At 45.2% G+C, this 20,696-nt stretch overlaps 2 protein-coding genes across 5 annotated transcripts in view; one reads left to right on the forward strand and one right to left on the reverse strand.

Moving 5' to 3' along the window:
• LOC126997859 (exonuclease 3'-5' domain-containing protein 2-like) overlaps window positions 1–7,378 on the reverse strand; it is a 29,456-nt gene extending 22,078 nt beyond the window's left edge. Inside the window, exon 1 of one of the 3 annotated variants that reach the window (XM_050859071.1) lies at window positions 7,214–7,378. In XM_050859071.1, coding sequence (XP_050715028.1) covers window positions 7,214–7,361 — 148 coding nt within the window. In that variant the 5' untranslated portion in view covers window positions 7,362–7,378. Of the gene's footprint in view, window positions 1–6,641; window positions 6,816–7,213 lie in introns of those variants that run through there. The other 2 variants (XM_050859074.1, XM_050859072.1) reach the window with 2 other exon arrangements.
• Window positions 7,379–10,360: 2,982 nt separating this feature from the next.
• The window catches only part of LOC126997860 (ATP-dependent RNA helicase TDRD9-like), a 177,709-nt gene continuing 167,373 nt past the window's right edge, over window positions 10,361–20,696 (forward strand). Inside the window, exons 1-2 of one of the 2 annotated variants that reach the window (XM_050859075.1) lie at window positions 10,361–10,426; window positions 17,136–17,216. In XM_050859075.1, coding sequence (XP_050715032.1) covers window positions 17,142–17,216 — 75 coding nt within the window. In that variant the 5' untranslated portion in view covers window positions 10,361–10,426; window positions 17,136–17,141. The remainder of the gene's footprint in view (window positions 10,427–17,135; window positions 17,217–20,696) is intronic. The other variant, XR_007752418.1, reaches the window with a different exon arrangement.

Below are 20,696 nucleotides of genomic sequence, written 5' to 3' on the forward strand. Positions count from 1 at the left end.
ACCACCCCTGACCCTGATGTGTTGCTAATACGGCCGGGCAAGACCGTAAAAAAAAGAACAAAAATCTGATATGCTTTGATGTTTTTTATTAAATTGCTAACTATTCTCCTGTAGAAATTACTAGTGTCCTGCATGCCCCTTCCCTTCTCAGTCAATCAGTCAATGGGGCAAACACCGGGGAAAGCGCTGTCTCACCCACCCTACAATGTCAAGCTCGGGGGTCCCTCCAGGCAAGCCTCTACCCCACTCTCCCCTCCCAATAACTAGTGATGTCCGTGAAAAAATAACAGATTATCAGCAAGCACCGAAACTCACCACAAGTAAAACACTCTCGTCCTCACAATGGACAGAAAGGAAGGAAAATTGTTGCTTTGCTTGACTTACTCTTCCTTTTACTTACTGCCTGGCTTCATGACACTGTTATTTTGGGGTGAGTGTAGCACTTTCTTTAACCTGTGGAGGGAGACACACGCACGTATGTCATGCCCCAAGATTTTATTTTCTCTTTTTCTATTCTTCAACACGACCTCTGCGTGTATCAAAACACACGAGAAATTAATCAAGACCAGGAGAGGGTATTCGCCGGCTGCCTGGGATTGAACCCGCGACCAGCATGACGAGAAAGCCACTCCCTACCAAGTCGGCCAAAGAGGTACCACACTGGCTAAGTGGGTTATGGGAGGCTCGTTCATCAGGCATAGTCGCCACACTACACATATACACCTGTGTGTGGCGTGGCAGACACCCTCAACCCCTTGACTGCAGATTTCCTCCAAGAAGACATCACCAAGCTACAGGAATGGAACAAAAAGTGGCTGCTACAATTCAATGAAGAAAAATGGAGAGTTTTGCACCTTGGGAGGGGATATCCAGCATACCAATACCACAAGGGAAACACTCCATTATCCACCACAGAGGCAGAGAAAGACCTGGGAGTATATGTTACCAGGCTACCAGTGAAGCCCAGATCCGTGCCAATCGCAGTGGACGGGTTAAGTCTGAAGCAGGAACAGACTCGGCCACCACAGAGTCAGGCAGAGTCCTCCCGGGTGACGTCAAGGGAGATGGAAGAGGAGGAAGTCTACCGTCGGCATTGTCAGACACTTTCGCCTCTAACATCAACTATTTCCAAAGGCCTAAAAGCAGGGATGTGGAGTCGAAGTTCAAATTTTCCGCCTCAGACTCTGGGAAATTTTAAACTTGTGACTCCAACTCCAGGTAATTTTAAAGTTGTTTCTCCAACTCCGGGTAATTTTAAAGTTGTTTCTCCAACTCCGGGTAATTTTAAACTTGTGACTCCAACTCCGGGTAATTTTAAACTTGTGACTCCAACTCCGGGTAATTTTAAACTTGTGACTCCAACTCCGGGTAATTTTAAACTTGTGACTCCAACTCCGGGTAATTTTAAAGTTGTTTCTCCAACTCCGGGTAATTTTAAAGTTGTGACTCCAACTCCGGGTAATTTTAAAGTTGTTTCTCCAACTCCGGGTAATTTTAAACTTGTGACTCCAACTCCGGGTAATTTTAAACTTGTGACTCCAACTCCGGGTAATTTTCTCTTGAGGTCCTTTTTCTTACATGTATTTACATCCAAATTACGTGTACTCTATATAGACAACACCTAAATAATGTAAAAGAAAAAAACTTCACAACTTCATCACACGATAAATGATTATGTTGAGGAGTAGGAGTCGGGGGTATTTTTACCGACTCCGACTCTGGCCAAGATTAGCCGACTCCACACCCCTGCCTAAAAGGAGATCACTTGGGTTCTAATGAGTGGTATTTTAGGTTCATGGTACAGAAGAAGGGTCATACTACCACCAGGCTCAAAAACTACCCTTGGAAATACGCCAAACCCATATAAAAGCCTTGTCAAATGTGTGCTTTGGTGACGAAATGTTTGAATATGGGCATTGGGAGATCATTTCTTTTATATGGCAATGGAAGCAGATCAAGAGGAACAAAAACAACAAGCAAATAATCCCAGTAAGCAATGTTCCAGCAAAAAGAGTGCGGGGAGAGCGGCCAGAAGGGAGGGTCAGGCTTGGATGGAGAGGACAGAAAAAGGACAGAAAAGGGAAATGCAAAAAAAGACCACAGTAGGAAAAGAACAAGGAAAAGAGAACACAAGAGCAAAAGACCGCATCAGGAAAGTGTACAGAAAACAGGGCTCAGTGCAGAGTGAACCATAGAAGTGTGAAGAAGAATGAAGAGGACCTAAGATTAAGGCTACAGTGAAGAAAACAAAGGAAAAGAAAACACAAGCAAAAGACCGCATCAGGAAAGTGTACACAAAACAGGGCTCAGTGCAGAGTGGACCATAGAAGTGTGAAGAAGAATGAAGGAAGACCTAAAATTAAGGCAACAGTGAAGAAAACAAAGGAAAAGAGAACACAAGAGCAAAAGACCACATCAGGAAAGTGTACACAAAACAGGGCTCAGTGCAGAGTGGACCATAGAAGTGTGAAGAAGAATGAAGGAGGATCTAAGATTAAGGCTACAGTAAAGAAAACAAAGGAAAAGAGAACACAAGCAAAAGACCACATCAGGAGAGTGTACACAAAACAGGGCTCGGTGAAGAGTGGACCATAGAAGTGAGGATTTTTTTTTTACAACAAAGGGCACAAAAAAAGGAAAACAATGAAAAAAAAAAAACCCGCTACTCACTGCTCCTGTAAAGAATCCGAAGAGGTGGCCGAAAGAGCAGTCAACTACGTGAGACGAGGTGTCCTGATACCTTCCTCGTGAATGAGTTCAAGTCGTAGGCAGGAGGAAATACAGTTGAAGGAAGATCGTTCCAGAGATTGAAGAGAGAGAATGAAGGAAGACGTAAGAATTAAGGCTAAAGTGAAGAAATCAAAGGAAAAAGAAACAGAAGAGCGAGAGACTGTAAGCAAAGTAAATGGAAAAACAAATTCAGAGCACAGTAAAGTCTCTTGAGTGTGCAGAGTGGAGTATGGAAGTATGAAGAAGAATGAAGGAGGACCTAAGAATTAAGGCTAAACTGAAGAAAACAAAGGAAAAGAGAACAGAAGAGCAAAAGACTGTGTGTGCAAAGTAAACGGAAAAAAAAAAAATCATAGAACAGTAAAGTCTCTTGAGTGTGCAGAGTGGAGTATAGATGTTCCCTCCCAAACACCCTCTCTCCCGACTCCAATCTCTCCCCTTCTTCCTCCCTCCCTATGAGTAAGCATTCACACACTTTTCACCACCAAACCCTGATGTTAACAATGACACTTGATTCACTTCCCTCCCTGCACACCTGGCTTCCCTTCCCCCCACCAGTCAGCTCCTGTGTGTGCGTGCCATCCCCTGTCCAGCCGCCCGGCCCATTATTACAGACAGGCTTTTTTTTTTCTAGAGTGTTTTAGGGGCTAGTTAGGCTGTGGGACCATGGCTTCCAGAGCCCTGTCAGTGTTAGATGCTAGTGGTTGTTGACAATTTGTCATTTTGTCACCTGTCGAGTTGACCCGACTTCTACAGGAAGGTCTGTGTATACTTGAGGGTTTGAAAGGCAGTGTTCGGGCTGAGGGTGATCTGACCAGGTAGCGTTGGCCTGTAGATGTGGAGCCTGGTTAGGGATGCCTTGAGGCTGGTGCGGAAGGAGTGAAATCTTGGGCAGTGAAGCAGAAAGTGTTCTGGCATGTGGGGCACCATGGCCAGTGTGGGACCTGGGCAGGTGTCATGAAGTGTTCTGGTGTTGGGGCACCATGGCCAGTGTGGGGCCTGGGCAGGTGTCAGGAAGTGTTCTGGTGTTGGGGCACCATGGCCAGTGTGGGGCCTGGGCAGGTGTCAGGAAGTGTTCTGGTGTGTGGGGCACCATGGGCAGTCTGGGGCCTGGGCCATGTTCAGCCTGTGCAGGTGGGCGTTGAGGCGTGTGTGTCCAATCCTCAGGTGAATAATAGCTGTGTCCAAGGGACGGCAGGGAGTAAGTCCGCCAGTGCTGGTTGGGGGAGTGTTTATAACATCCGAGGGTAATCTGTCTTAGGTTGGCTGTCAGTCTGGTGGTCCAGTGTCTATTGGAGGTCTGTTTTATTAAGCCTGGTCCACGCTGGGCATCATGTTGCGGGATGTGTTGCGCAACTCAATTTTGTGCAGTGTAGCCAACCATAGTGTGTCAGCCTCATTTTTTGTTTGTAAAGCAGCAGCGTAATCTAACTGAACAGAGCAAAATGTAAAGTGTTAGAAGTCTTTAGGAAGTCTTTGGGGGTCAGCAATACTGCAAAGGGTGCTCGAGGTATAGTGCTGCACAACACCATGCAGATTGGTGCCTGGTGGTGGTGGCTGACTTAAGGGTCGTCCAGACCGGGGTTCACGTTGCACAACATATGGTGCAACGCATTGCCGCAAATCAATTTTTGTGTTGCACATTGCTCGAGAGTGTTGCCCAAGAGAATTGCTGCGTGGGGCATTTTCGCATCACAATGAACATGACAGACGACAGTAGCTGACAAGCTGTCACTGAGGAAGGATTGCCGCCGCTTGCTTAAAATGTCTGAGAGGCTCAGTCAGGGTTATGAATGTTGTAGTCGATCGTCAGTTGAGTCGTCCTTGCGATGTGGTCAGTGGAGGGCCCCAGGGTTCAGTTCTTGGTCCACTTCTATTTCTTCTATATATTAACTTCCTTACTCATGACATTAGTTCCCATACAAAATTTTTTGCTGATGACCTTAAATTGTATATTTCAATTGAGACTAACTGTGTGCATACTGCTCATCAAAACATGGCTTCTTGTCAAAGAGATATTGATAATCTTTGCAAAGTTGCATTGTCTTGGGGTTTATCCATGAACATTAATAAATGTGTAGTTGTCAAATTCCAGAGGCGGACAGTGGACTTGTCGGGTTTACCGGCCTCTGGTATGTATTATCTAAATGGCATTCCTATTCCAGTTAAAGATTCTGCAATGGACCTTGGGGTTAATGTCGATTCTTCCTTGAATCGACACACTTTCCCACACTTTCTGCTTCACTGCCCAAGATTTCACTCCTTCCGCACCAGCCTCAAGGCATCCCTAACCAGCACATACAGAACGTCGTCCAGAAAGCAGGTGGCATGGCTCAAAATCTACTTAAATCTAGTTAACCGCGATGCTACCTTTCTTGTCCCTATTTATGTGACGCACATTCGGCCTTTACTTGAATATTGTTCAACTACGTGGAATCTGGGATATATTACTGATCTCAACTCACTTGAGTCAGTGCAGAGACGTTGGACCAGGAACATTAGAGGTATGGAGCATCTAAGTTATTCCCAGAGACTGAAGGCTTTGGACTTGTACTCTGTCCATGGTCGGCTGCTACGACATGACATGGTAAAGTATTGGCAAATATTTCACGGTTTCTGTGCTATTGCCCCCGAGGATATGTTTGTCAGTCCACCTCTAGGCACCACAAGAGGCCATCAATGTAAGGTTGCACACATAAGAACTGAATTAGAGATCCGCAAGAGGTTCTTCAACGTAAGAGGTATTTCGCTGTGGAACTCTCTTCCCCAGCATGTTGTTTCAGCTAATTCATTATCGGCATTCAAAGCATCCCTTGCTGCTCATCTCGGTGACAGACTTTTTACATTTTAATTTGTTCATTTACATATTATTAATTGATTATTTACTTTACTGCACATGATGCACAATTCCAGCTCTGTCTATAGCACATGTATTTGTATGTACGGAGGTTACTGAACTAGTCGGGCTGGCGCATCAGCAGAGTGTGGCTTCCTTTTGGGCCCTGTGTCAACCGGGTTCTGGGAGGCCCACCAGGTGAGAAAACCTGCCTATACATGACAGTAATTATTATTGTTCATTTTGAAACATATACCAAAACAAAATATGAGAAATATATACATGTAGATATGAAAAGGGCCTCTGACCTGAACTACCCTCGGGCTCAGCACCTGGGGAAAGGAATAAGAAGAAAACAACAGGGTTCGCTGCGCCGAATGACAAGAATGTGAGTGTGGCACGGGTGTGGGTGCTTACCTATGAAATGCTTACCTATGAAATGGTAGTGGGGAAATAAGAAGAGAACTTCTTGTAGTGATCCCCACCTCTATGTCAAGTCAGCCAGTGTTAGGGTCTGTTTATGTGTCTGTCATATCGTGCTTTAAAAGTGGCTATCGTGGGGGCTGTTACTACGCTCTCAGGGAGGGCGTTCCAGTGGTCGATGGTTCTAATCGCAAACCAATTTCCCTTGGTGGTGGTTGTCCAGTGGTCGGGTCTCACTAATTTAAGGCTGTGTCCCCTGAGGTTATTGGTGTTAAGGTGGAAGAATTTGGTGTAGGGGACATCTTCAAAGCCGTGCAGGAGCTTATAGGTCTCTATCATGTCCCCCCGCGTTCTTCTGTCCTTGAGTGTCTGGATACCGAGTTGGCTGCACCTTTCTTCATATGGAAGGTGGGACAGTTCCGGGACCAGCTTTGTCGCCCTCCTCTGCACCTGCCTGTGGGTGGATACACAGACAGCGGCTGCACCCAGTCCTCACTCCTCAGTGCCCAGGGGTTAGCGAGTGAAGGAAATTTATTAAGCCCCACACACTACGGTTGACTACACTGCACAAACTCGAGTTAATGAAACGAGTTGCGCGACACATTCCGCAACGTGATGCCCGGTGTGGACGGGGCTTTAGGTAAGTCAGTACCTCTTCGTCTTCTTCGTCAGTATGTTAGAGGGCTGGTTAGGCCATGGGACCGCGGCCTCTATAGTTCAGCAGTACAGGATGCTTGTGGCTGTCGTTGTTGTTAAGAGACGTCTTCTTCTTCTTCTTCGTGGGTGCAGGTCATAGAGTTACACACTAGTAGAGTGCGCGCCACTCTCCCGCTTCACAATGAGGTGTGATGCCAGGCAGCCCGCCGCGGCGGTGTTGTACCGGAACCGGCCGCCACATCGGCGCAGAATATTCCCAGGCGGAAGTTACGTGATTAGTCTCGTTTGGGCATGTATGTTCTTATCATAAGTTATGTTACACCACCGGCCCGCACACCACACTCCAAGCACGGGCAGGCGGTTTGCCTCAACCCCAGACCACCGGGCCACACAATTAACGGGTCGTGAACAACAGCAAGACACACCACGAGCGGGCAAGGCAAGGCAAAGAGGCTCACAGTGCAGGTTTTCCACTTTACTTAACAGCTCCAACACGTACATACAAAACACTGGTTTACAAGGCACAGTAACTCCCGGTACTCACAGGGGCACAGACACAGGGCTCACAAAAGCGGGCAAGGCACACAGAAGCGGGCAGGGCACACAGGCAGCGGCGCACGTCCCTCGTGTCTGGCAGCTGGGCTCTCTCTCTCTCTCTCTCTGCCCCGCGGCGCGGCCGGCGGCTCCCGGCCCAGCACCCCACGCCGCCGGCCATCACCAGTCCTCCGCGTCCCAAACTAGCACCCCCACGCACAAATATCACAAATACCCCAAAAAATATACCCCCTGGCGTAATAGTTACTTTTGTCTCAAAGTATTTCTCTGGTGTCTGTGGTAAGCTATGTGCTGGCATTGATAATAATGGAAAAAATCGATGCTTTTTTTATATATATATATATATATATATATATATATATATATATATATATATATATATATATATATATATATATATATATATATATATATATATATATATATATATATATATATATATATATATATATATATATATATATATATATATATATATATATATATATATATATATATATATATATATATATATATATATATATATATATATATATATATATATATATATATATTTATTTATATATTTATTGCCATGGGTCACAGTACCTAAATAGAATTTAATGCTGAGGAGAATGAACTCCATCACGCCACAGCTCATGTTTCGAGGCAATTTTTCACGCTCTATATATACTTTTCCGTCGAGATGTAACGGCCAACACCAGCAGAATCAGAAAAGCATGTAGATTCAGGATCCGTGCTTATAAAAGTAATGAGATGAAACATATCTGCATGAGTACTATATACGAGCTGAAGGGGAACATATGTGTAGGAAAATGTGTGCTGCGGTACCGTATTTCATTTAGGCTTCATATAATTCTCGTATTATTTCATTATCATTGTTAAGCGGCTCGCACACATTCCCGGTCCCGGTCACGATCGTCCCCGATCACTCCCGATCAGCCAATCAGGAAATGACCGCCGGCAAAATGGGCAATATTCCCGAGGCCGGTGTACAACAGGCAGACCGGCGGCTTACGGATGTTAAACCGGCGACCATATACGATTTTCGATTTCTCCGACCGGCGACTGCAGCAGGTCAGCCTGCGGTAGGCCGCCGGTCTACAGCGGGCAGAGCTGCGGCACGTCGACAATCAAACACGTTCGTTGCCACACCCAGTGGGAAGGGTGTGTATAGGTAATAAACGCCCCTCCAGGTGTTTTTGATGTGTCTGACCTCGCCACGGCTTTTCTCAACTCTCGTGAACATGAGATTGACCTCCTTATATTTGACGTGGATAGTGACCAAACTTTGTTGATGCTCGCTTACCTGCTGGAAAATAGAATATTGAAAAGAATAAAGAAGAGACGTGGGGCAACGTGGGTAGGAACATGGATGCAGAGAAGAAAATTAAACCTAATGTGCATGAACGGGGACACGTTCCAGGTGGTAGTTACTGAAATGAGTCTCACCAGGTGTTAAATTGCTTTAATAGGGTCCGGCCGCCTAATCGTATGCCATTCCTCCCTAATCTCTAGGTCAAACACAGGTGTTAACTCGCGGTCTACCGCCGGTCTGCCGCCGGTCCGCCGCTGGTTGTCGGCGGTTGACCGCCGGTATACCGCCGGTCGACCGGGAGCATCCCTGATATCTAAAAAAAAATAATAAAGTTGACCGGCTGTGGTCGGCTGCGTCTACGGTCATCAGGGTTGACCGGCGGTGCACCGGCGGTCTGCCGCCGACCATCCCCGATCTTACCGCCGGTCAACCGCCGACTGGCGGGAGTGATCGGGGACAATCGGGACCGGGACCGCGGAAATGTGTGCGAGCCGGTTTTCGAATCTATGCTCCATGGTGTGATGCAGAAATTTTTCAGGAAGACGATGGTGACCTAAGTTTTCTGAGCAATAAATGACGGTGGTGTCAGGAAACCGGATGAGAGTGAGGTGTATGAAGTCAATTTTGGATGAACTACTATATAGTAGGCACACTCACGGCCGGCTCCGGTATTGTCGTAGGGCGTTGGCTACTGCTGCTATACTATATTTATCCTCTCACATTTCCCGCTCTCACCGAGAGGCGACCGTGGTGTAACTAACAATTCATATTTATCGTTGCAATAGTTACTGTCTTATGTCTTAAGGCGGTAGTTAAGCGTCGAAAAAAAAAAACGGTAAAAAGGTTACAGAGCTCTATGAATAAAAAGCTCGATCAGTGGGAGGGAGATATGTAAAACACCTTGCACAGCTTCTGCTGTAGTTTAATATTCCTCCTTAGTACAATTCACTCTGACTCTTCACTGACTACTAGCTGACTATGACTTACTATGACTGTGACCATTGTATTAGAGATCATGCAGTGAAGCGGACACATTGAACTCCCAACGTTGCCAGATTGTTGTTAATTATCGGGGCTTCTTGGCAATATATTATAACTATGGCTCAGAAGGTAAATACGCTGCCTGGTATGTTTGCCGATTTCCGACCCAAAACTGCTTTCATCACCCAAATAAACTGCTTTCATATCGTTAAAATGGTTAATTATTTGTGTTTTTTAGCAATAGGTATGGCTCAAAAACAGATAAATACGAGGCTCTGAGTACGACAATCTGGCACCGGTGCAGTCACAGTGGAGCCAACGTTGCCAGATTGTCGTACTCATGCTCCTTTATATGTTGATTTCCGACCCAAAAACTATCTCCTCCACCCCGATAACTAGATTCATTTATAGTTATCATTGAAATGGTTAGTTGTTGTTGTTTTTTCTTATAGTTATGGGTCAGAAACAAGTAAATACGCTGCCTCCTATGTTTGCCGATTTCAGACCCAAAACTGCTTTCATCACCCAAATAACTGCCTTCATATATGGTTATCGTTAAAATGGTTAATTATTGGTGTTTTTAGCAATAGGTATGGTTCAAAAACAGGTAAATAAGAGGCTCTGAGTACGATAATCTGGCACCGGTGCAGTCACAGTTGAGCCAACGTTACCAGATTGTCGTACTCAGCCTCCTAGATTTACCAACTCCCGACCCAAAAACTGTCTCCTGGACCCCAATAACTAGATTCATTTATATTTATCGTTAAAATAGTTGATTCCTGATGTTTCTTGGCAATAATTAGGCGTCAGAAACCTGGTAAATACTATGCTTTGAGTACGATAATATGGCACCATTGAGCAGGGTGGCCACGTGAGGTTCATGAAGCGGACGTGTATTGGACATAAGAACCCCGGGCTGCCCCAAGGTGAGTGGCCAGGCTGTACTCCACCTGCCGGGGATTACTACAGAGCCAGTTATGTAGTGCCAGAATATTGTTAAGGAAGGAAAATGTGTATAGGAGTCATAAAGTGTGTCAAATAAGTCTTCGTGAGAAAGATTAACGGTCGATGCGGGCCTCTCTAGTGACTTCGTATTAGGCAGGAGAGAGAGTGCCCATAAGGGAGTGCCTCTTTTAAGCAAGGTCGTCAACATGGTTCCCCTAGTTATATTGAAAGCGTTAATGATGACCCCTGCGGCAGATCCTTCCATGGGGGTTCACAACTTTGGAGGAGAAAAAAATAAACATCTGTTATGGATGCGATGTCTTGCTTTGTGTTGGAGTGTAATGGTAATGCCAGGTTTTTGTAAGGAAGGAAAATGTGCATAGGAGTCAGTGTGTCCAAATATGTCCTCGTGAGAAAGATTAACGGTCGATGCGGGCCTCTCTAGTGACTTCGTAAGAGGCAAGGGAGACAGTGCCCATAAAGGAGTGCCTCTTTTAAGCAAGGTTGTCAACATGGTGCCCCTAGTTATATTGAAAGCATTAATGATGACCCCTGCGGCAGATCCTTCCATGGGGGTTCACAACTTTTGAGGAGAAAAAAATAAACATCTCTTTTGGATGCGATGTCTTGCTTTGTGTTGGCGTGTGTAACGGTAATGCCAGGTTTTTGTAAGGAAGGAAAATGTGCATAGGAGTCAGTGTGTCCAAATATGTCCTCGTGAGAAAGATTAACGGTCACTGTGGGCCTCTCTAGTGACTTCGTATTAGGCAGGAGAGACAGTGCCCATAAAGGAGTGCCTCTTTTGAGCAAGGTTGTCAACATGGTGCCCCTAGTTATATTGAAAGCGTTAATGATGACCCCTGCGGCAGATCCTTCCATGGGGGTTCACAACTTTGGAGGAGAAAAACATCTCTTTCTTCTGGATGCGATGTCTTGCTTTGTGTTGGAGTGTATAACAGTAATGCCAGGTTTTTGTAAGGAAGGAAAATGTGCATAGGAGTCAGTGTGTCCAAATATGTCCTCGTGAAAAAGATTAACGGTCACTGCGGGCCTCTCTAGTGACTTCGTATTAGGCAGGAGAGACAGTGCCCTTAAGGGAGTGCCTCTTTTTAAGCAAGGTTGTCAACATGGTTCCCCTAGTTATATTGAAAGCATTAATGATGACCCCAGCGGCAGATCCTTCCATGGGGGTTCACAACTTTGGAGGAGAAAAAAATAAACATCTCTTATGGGTGCGATGTCTTGCTTTGTGTTGGAGTGTGTAACGGTAATGCCAGGTTTTTGTAAGGAAGGAAAATGTGCATAGGAGTCAGTGTGTCCAAATATGTCCTCGTGAGAAAGATTAACGGTCACTGCGGGCCTCTCTAGTGACTTCGTATTAGGCAGGAGAGACAGTGCCCATAAGGGAGTGCCTCTTTTAAGCAAGGTTGTCAACATGGTGCTTCTATAGTTATATTTAAGGCATTAATGATGACCCCTGCGGCAGATCCTTCCATGGGGGTTCACAACTTTGGAGGAGAAAAAAATAAACATCTCTTATGGATGCGATGTCTTGCTTTGTGTTGGAGTGTGTAACGGTAATGCCAGGTTTTTGTAAGGAAGGAAAATGTGCATAGGAGTCAGTGTGTCCAAATATGTCCTCGTGAGAAAGATTAACGGTCACTGCGGGCCTCTCCAGTGACTTTTTATTAGGCAGGAGAGACAGTGCCCATAAGGGAGTGCCTCTTTTAAGCAAGGTTGTCAACATGGTGCTTCTATAGTTATATTTAAAGCGTTAATGATGACCCCTGCGGCAGATCCTTCCATGGGGGTTCACAGTGCTCAGTGCCCACCCACTAAAAAATTCTTAGGTTTAGCCCTGCTTCCTCTGTACCATGAACCTAAACAACACCCACTAAAATAATGACACCCCATGGAAATTAAGAGCATGCAACCTTATCATGAGGATATTAAATAAAGATGGATTTACGACCTTACCTACCGTAGAGGGCGCTAACATGACGCTTACCTAGGAAAAAGTATATTATCACACCCACACCCATTCCCCCTCCCCCCCTCTCTCTAGTGACTTCGTAAGAGGCAGGAGAGACAGTGCCCATAAGGGAGTGCCTCTTTTAAGCAAGGTTGTCAACATGGTGCGCCTAGTTATATTGAAAGCGTTAATGATGACCCCTGCGGCAGATCCTTCCATGTGGGTTCCAACTTTTGAGGAGAAAAAAATAAACATCTGTTATGGATGCGATGTCTTGCTTAGTGTTGGAGTGTATAACAGTAATGCCAGATTTTTGTTAGGAAGGAAAATGTGCATAGGAGTCAGTGTGTCCAAATATGTCCTCGTGGGAAAGATTAACGGTCACTGCGGGCCTCTCCAGTGACTTCGTAAGAGGCAGGAGAGACAGAGGGAGTGCCTCTTTTAAGCAAGGTTGTCAACATGGTGCCCCTAGTTATATTGAAAGCATTAATGATGACCCCTGCGGCAGATCCTTCCATGGGGGTTCACAACTTTGGAGGAGAAAAAAATAAACATCTCTTATGGATGCGATGTCTTGCCTTGTGTTGGAGTGTGTAACGGTAATGCCAGATTTTTGTAAGGAAGGAAAATGTGCATAGGAGTCAGTGTGTCCAAATAAGTCCTCTTGAGAAAGATTAACGGTCGATGCGGGCCTCTCCAGTGACTTCGTATTAGGCAGGAGAGACAGTGCCCATAAAGGAGTGCCTCTTTTAAGCAAGGTTGTCAACATGGTGCCCCTAGTTATATTGAAAGCGTTAATGATGACCCCTGCGGCAGATCATTCCATGTGGGTTCCAACTTTTGAGGAGAAAAAAATAAACATCTCTTATGGATGCGATGTCTTGCTTTGTGTTGGAGTGTGTAACGGTAATGCCAGGTTTTTGTAAGGAAGGAAAATGTGCATAGGGGTCAAAAAGTGTGTCCAAATAATTCCTCGTGAGAAAGATTAATGGTCACTGCGGGCCTCTCACCACACTTATTTGGACACACTTTGACTGCTTTACGCATGTTCCTTACAAAAATCTGGCATTACCGTTACACACTCCAACACAAAGCAAAACCGCATCCATAAGAGAGATGTTTATGTTTTTTCTCCTCGAAAGTTGTGAACCCCCATGGTAGGATCTGCTGCAGGGGTCATCATTAATGCTTTAAATATAACTAGGGGCACCATGTTGACAACCTTGCTCAAAAGAGGCACTCTCTTATGGGCACCCGGCACTGTTTCCCTTGCCTCTTACGAAGTCACTAGGGAGGGGAGGGGGTATGGGTGTGGGTGTGATAGTATACTTTTTCTAAGGTATGCGTCATGTTAGAGCCCTCTAGGTAAGGTTGTAAGTCCATCTTCATTTAATATCCTAATGATAAGGTTGCATGCTCTTAATTTCCATGGGGTGTCATTATTTTAGTGGATGTTGTTATAGGTTCATGGTACAGAGGTGAGTGTTGTTATAGGTTCATGGTACAGAGGTGTTGTTATAGGTTCATGGTACAGAGGTGTTGTTATAGGTTCATGGTACAGAGGTGAGTGTTGTTATAGGTTCATGGTACAGAGGTGAGTGTTGTTATAGGTTCATGGTACAGAGGTGTTGTTATAGGTTCATGGTACAGAGGTGTTGTTATAGGTTCATGGTACAGAGGTGAGTGTTGTTATAGGTTCATGGTACAGAGGTGTTGTTATAGGTTCATGGTACAGAGGTGAGTGTTGTTATAGGTTCATGGTACAGAGGTGGGTGTTGTTATAGGTTCATGGTACAGAGGTGGGTGTTGTTATAGGTTCATGGTACAGAGGTGGGTGTTGTTATAGGTTCATGGTACAGAGGTGAGTGTTGTTATAGGTTCATGGTACAGAGGTGAGTGTTGTTATAGGTTCATGGTACAGAGGTGAGTGTTGTTATAGGTTCATGGTACAGAGGTGGGTGTTGTTATAGGTTCATGGTACAGAGGTGGGTGTTGTTATAGGTTCATGGTACAGAGGTGAGTGTTGTTATAGGTTCATGGTACAGAGGTGGGTGTTGTTATAGGTTCATGGTACAGAGGTGAGTGTTGTTATAGGTTCATGGTACAGAGGTGAGTGTTGTTATAGATTCATGGTACAGAGGTGAGTGTTGTTATAGGTTCATGGTACAGAGGTGAGTGTTGTTATAGGTTCATGGTACAGAGGTGGGTGTTGTTATAGGTTCATGATACAGAGGTGAGTGTTGTTATAGGTTCATGGTACAGAGGTGAGTGTTGTTATAGGTTCATGGTACAGAGGTGAGTGTTGTTATAGGTTCATGGTACAGAGGTGAGTGTTGTTATAGGTTCATGATACAGAGGTGAGTGTTGTTATAGGTTCATGGTACAGAGGTGAGTGTTGTTATAGGTTCATGGTACAGAGGTGGGTGTTGTTATAGGTTCATGGTACAGAGGTGAGTGTTGTTATAGGTTCATGGTACAGAGGTGAGTGTTGTTATAGGTTCATGATACAGAGGTGAGTGTTGTTATAGGTTCATGGTACAGAGGTGAGTGTTGTTTAGGTTCATGGTACAGAGGTGAGTGTTGTTATAGGTTCATGGTACAGAGGTGTTGTTATAGGTTCATGGTACAGAGGTGTTGTTATAGGTTCATGGTACAGAGGTGAGTGTTGTTTAGGTTCATGGTACAGAGGTGAGTGTTGTTATAGGTTCATGGTACAGAGGTGAGTGTTGTTATAGGTTCATGGTACAGAGGTGAGTGTTATAGGTTCATGGTACAGAGGTGGGTGTTGTTATAGGTTCATGGTACAGAGGTGAGTGTTGTTATAGGTTCATGGTACAGAGGTGAGTGTTGTTATAGGTTCATGGTACAGAGGTGAGTGTTGTTATAGGTTCATGGTACAGAGGTGAGTGTTGTTATAGGTTCATGGTACAGAGGTGTTGTTATAGGTTCATGGTACAGAGGTGTTGTTATAGGTTCATGGTACAGAGGTGAGTGTTATAGGTTCATGGTACAGAGGTGAGTGTTGTTATAGGTTCATGGTACAGAGGTGAGTGTTGTTATAGGTTCATGGTACAGAGGTGAGTGTTGTTATAGGTTCATGGTACAGAGGTGTTGTTATAGGTTCATGGTACAGAGGTGAGTGTTGTTATAGGTTCATGGTACAGAGGTGGGTGTTGTTATAGGTTCATGGTACAGAGGTGGGTGTTGTTATAGGTCCATGGTACAGAGGTGAGTGTTGTTATAGGTTCATGGTACAGAGGTGGGTGTTGTTATAGGTTCATGGTACAGAGGTGGGTGTTGTTATAGGTTCATGGTACAGAGGTGGGTGTTGTTATAGGTTCATGGTACAGAGGTGAGTGTTGTTATAGGTTCATGGTACAGAGGTGAGTGTTGTTATAGGTTCATGGTACAGGAGAGTGTTGTTATAGGTTCATGGTACAGAGGTGAGTGTTGTTATAGGTTCATGGTACAGAGGTGAGTGTTGTTTAGGTTCATGGTACAGAGGTGAGTGTTGTTATAGGTTCATGGTACAGAGGTGAGTGTTGTTATAGGTTCATGGTACAGAGGTGAGTGTTGTTATAGGTTCATGGTACAGAGGTGAGTGTTGTTTAGGTTCATGGTACAGAGGTGAGTGTTGTTTAGGTTCATGGTACAGAGGTGAGTGTTGTTTAGGTTCATGGTACAGAGGTGAGTGTTGTTTAGGTTCATGGTACAGAGGTGAGTGTTGTTATAGGTTCATGGTACAGAGGTGAGTGTTGTTATAGGTTCATGGTACAGAGGTGAGTGTTGTTATAGGTTCATGGTACAGAGGAAGCAGGGCTTAACCTAAGAATTTTTTACAACACTAGAAAGTCACACGTCTTTACTTGTCCAACTGTAAACACCGTCTGAACACTCAGAAGTCAGAAATTCAGAATCTGGACATTGTATAAAATAATCACTTTTTTGTGAAACATGCATGCACATTATAATTATACTATACGGCATATGTATGTATATATGCATACGTATACGTGTGTGTGTGTGTGTGTGTGTGTGTAGCGAGTGAGATTCGCGCATATGGCAGTGTAATGCTAAGGTAGCTATATATACGTGGTAAAATGACGCCCCCCCCCCCCCAAAAAAAAAAAAAAGTTAGTCATTCCCCCTATATTTTCCTTTTTTTTTACCTTTTGGGCGAAATTAATTTAGTGGGCGGGCAATTTATTTTTGTAGGTGGGTAGTCACCAACCTAGTTAACATGTTTCGTTTAGGCCTGAGAGGAAGGGTCAGACCACCACCAGGGTCATAAATCTTCTCCCTGGAAATTCCCAAGAAATCCTGTGAAATTGATCGCTTAGCATGTTGAAGAATATCACACTTTCTCTGTTTCCTCGTCTTCCCATTCCTGCTCTCCCTATTCCTCCTCTCCCTGCTCCCGCTCCTCTTCTTTACATGTTGTTTATTGCCATAGCCAAACCATACTTGCCATAGTGGTCAGGGTCGGCATGCTCACATCAACTTTCCAAAGTCAAATAGATCAATCAGGTTTTAGTGAGTTATTTTAGCTTCATGGTATAGAAGATTTTTAGATTTATCATCATTAATTTGTAAGAAATTTATCCTGTGATTCTATGTATTTTGAGCAGTGGCATTTTATTGAAGCTTGGCAGAACATCTTGTATCTAATGATAATGAAGCTTGAGCTGCGTGGTATCAAGTTCATGTTTCCTCCACAGGTCACAATGTCTGGGTCCAGAAGCTTCACAGGAAGTGCGAGTGACTTCATAGACTGGTTCAATGGAACAGAGTTTGAAAAGGTGAGTGTTGCAGCAATGTGTTGTCTGCCCAGCACACATAACTACCCTCATTGTCAGAGGTGGGCAAGTGCGGTACTTAGTGCGGTAGTACCGCATCACATAAAAATACCACACTATCGCAAAATTTCTGAATATACCGCACTAAAAAATCCTGCGGTACTTTTTTGCGGTACTTTGAAAACTATCAAAGTCGACATTTGCAGTGCGACATGCTCACAGAAATGTTTTTTTTTTACAGTGAATCGGACTGAGTCAGTCAATCGGTATCAGTCATCAGAATCAGTGATTCAAGCATTCTGACTTTTCAGTTTTTGTTCAAAATTAAATACTAAATAGACAGACTAAACTACTACACTGCCAGTCCTCTTTAACCCACGTGGTGCCGGCCATTTCAACCCCGGACCCGTCCGTGGGTCGGCCGATTTTTCATTGTACTATTTTAAGCATGTTTCCTTTGTTTGGATAGCCAGGATAGGCACTGAAGTATTATTTATTTACACTACCGCTACTGCAGTACGGCACATCGTGTACCGCACTAGGAAAGAAAAGAATGGGACCGCACTACCGCAACAACACTACTCTGGAAAAAGTAATGCAACCGCACTACTGATTTTTCAGTACCGCGCCCACCTCTGGTCATTGTAGTGCATGTTGTTTGTGTTGTGTTCTGCAACTCAGCGGAGACATGCTTGGTTTTTCTTTCACTGCTTGCCTTCGGCTTTTTTGCAAACACCAGAGGGAAAGACAAAGCCTTCATCGTTGGCCAACAGACTTTCCTCCCTTAACCTAACGAGGACCCCAGAAAAGAACACACAGTAAAGGAGGAGGTGTAGACCCAGAAGTAATGGCAGGGAGGAGAGAGTGAGGTGCACTCTGCCCAGGCATTGGCTGGGAGAGTTGTGTAGCCTTGACCTGCTGAACCTTGATTGCCTTCCCACCCCTCTTGGTGCTCTGCCTCATGACTGCCCTGCCTCCCCCGGCCTGCCTGCGCTACATGGGACACCACTGCTTCCTTGGTCATGTCTGGCGCAGCGACCGTGTGGGGAGCAGGGCCCAGGAAAAGGGTGCGGGGATGGTGAAGTGCATGCACCAACTCATACTCTGCCACACCCACAGCCGCACCACTTTCAAGGCTAATTAGTGTCTGCTTTAACCCCTTGACTGAAGCTTTCCTCCATGAAGACATCACCAAGTTACAAGAATGGAACAAAAAGTGGCTGCTACAATACAGTGAAGAAAAATGTAAACTCATGCACCTTGGGAGGGGATATCCAGCTTAGCGATACCACGTGGGAAACACTCCACTATCCACCACAGAGGCAGAGAAAGACCCGGAAGTATATATGTTACCATTCTACCAGTGAAGGCCAAATTCGTGCCAATCGCAGCGGATGGGTTGAAGAAAAATGTAAAGTCATGTACCTTGGGAGGGTATATCCAGCATACCAATACCACATGGGAAACACTCCACTATCCACCACAGAGGGAGAGAAAGACCTGGGACTGTATGTTACCAGGCTACCAGTGAAGGGATATCCAGCACACCAATACCACATGGGAAACACTCCACTATCCACCACAGAGGGAGAGAAAGACCTGGGACTGTATGTTACCAGGGTACCAGTGAAGGGATATCCAGCACACCAATACCACTTGGGAAACACTCCACTGTCCACCACGGAGGGAGAAAAAGACCTGGGACTGTATGTTACCAGGCTACCAGTGAAGGGATATCCAGTACACCAATACCACATGAGAAACACTCCACTATCCACCACAGAGGCAGAGAAAGACCTGGGACTATATGTTACCAGGCTACCAGTGAAGGGATATCCAGCACACCTGTACCACTTGGGAAACACTCCACTGTCCACCACGGAGGGAGAGAAAGACCTGGGACTGTATGTTACCAGGGTACCAGTGAAGGGATATCCAGCACACCAATACCACATGGGAAACACTCCACTATCCACCACAGAGGCAGAGAAAGACCTGGGACTATATGTTACCAGGCTACCAGTGAAGGGATATCCAGCATACCAGTACCACATGGGATACACTCCACTATCCACCACAAAGGGAGAGAAAGACCTGGGACTGTATGTTACCAGGCTACCAGTGAAGGGATATCCAGCACACCAATACCACATGGGAAACACTCCACTGTCCACCACAGAGGGAGAGAAAGACCTGGGACTGTATGTTACCAGGCTACCAGTGAAGGGATATCCAGCACACCAATACCACATGGGAAACACTCCATTGTCCACCACAGAGGGAGAGAAAGACTTGGGACTGTATGTGTTACCAGGCTACCAGTGAAGGCCAAATTCATTCCAATTGCAGCGGACGGGTTAATTGTTGTTTGTGTAATACTCTAATAAGGTACCATCATCACCTTCAGCAGGGGCTTCGTGGTGCAGTGGTTAGCACACTCGGCTCACAACTGAGAGAGCCCAGGTTCGATTCCCGGGCGGAGTGGAAAAATTTGGGCGGCTTTTCCGATACCCTACGCCCCTGTCCACCCAGCAGTGAATGGGTACCAGGTAATAATCGGGGGTTGTGTCCCGTCTCCTGGGATCTGTTCTCTTCTATAATTCCTTCCTCTTCTGTCTCTCTCTGGCACATGACCACAGATGTTGCGCCGACTTAACAAAACTTTCCAACTTTCCAACTTTCCATCACCTTCAGCCATTACTAATCCTCTATAGGACAAAGGCCTTCCCTGTGTTCTCCACATCTCTCTGTGGTGTTGGTGTGGCTACTCCGTCCTGTTGTGGCAATTTATCTATCTCTATCTCTCCACCTAATCCTCTGTCTGCCCTGACTTCTACACTGTCTGGATTGTCACTCTCTTACTTGGGTTGTCCATTTGTTATATCAGTTCTATGCATGGTATGACCTTCCCAAGTCCATTTCTTGTCCTTGATAGTCATTTTAATATCTCAACCTTTATTCCTTAACCCTGTAGCAGCGACGGGACAAGTTTGTGGCTTTACCGTGTAGCAGCGACAGGCCAAATTTGTGTCATGATATAAACCCCCCAAAATAGATGATACATAATCTGATCACAAATGCTTTGACATATCTTATGAAATGGTTTGTGTGAGGGGTGATTTTTTCTCATTTTTCTCGCCTAGAGGGACCATTAAGAAACATGATCCCCGCTGCTACCGGATTAATCCATGATGCTTGCTTTCTGTCTCCATACCTTACCCATTATAGTCCTCTGCATTCTCCTTTCTGTGCTTCTTAGCCCTAAATATTTTGCCAGGCTCCAAGTTCCTAGTCCATGTACAGGAACACATGGCAGTGAGATCTTGCTTGGTGCTTGGGCAGGGATGCAGCCATGACCAGAGATCATCATGTTGACCACGGGGAGCCTCCTGATATTACCCTGTGAGATCTGGCGGGATTTGAGGCTGCTTGAAGGACAGTTCTAAGGGGCAGTGTGGGTGGTGATGAGAAAGCCTCAAGGTT

Source organism: Eriocheir sinensis, chromosome 13 (assembly GCF_024679095.1).
Source record: "Eriocheir sinensis breed Jianghai 21 chromosome 13, ASM2467909v1, whole genome shotgun sequence".
In the NCBI taxonomy this organism is placed as follows: Eukaryota; Metazoa; Arthropoda; class Malacostraca; order Decapoda; family Varunidae; genus Eriocheir; species Eriocheir sinensis.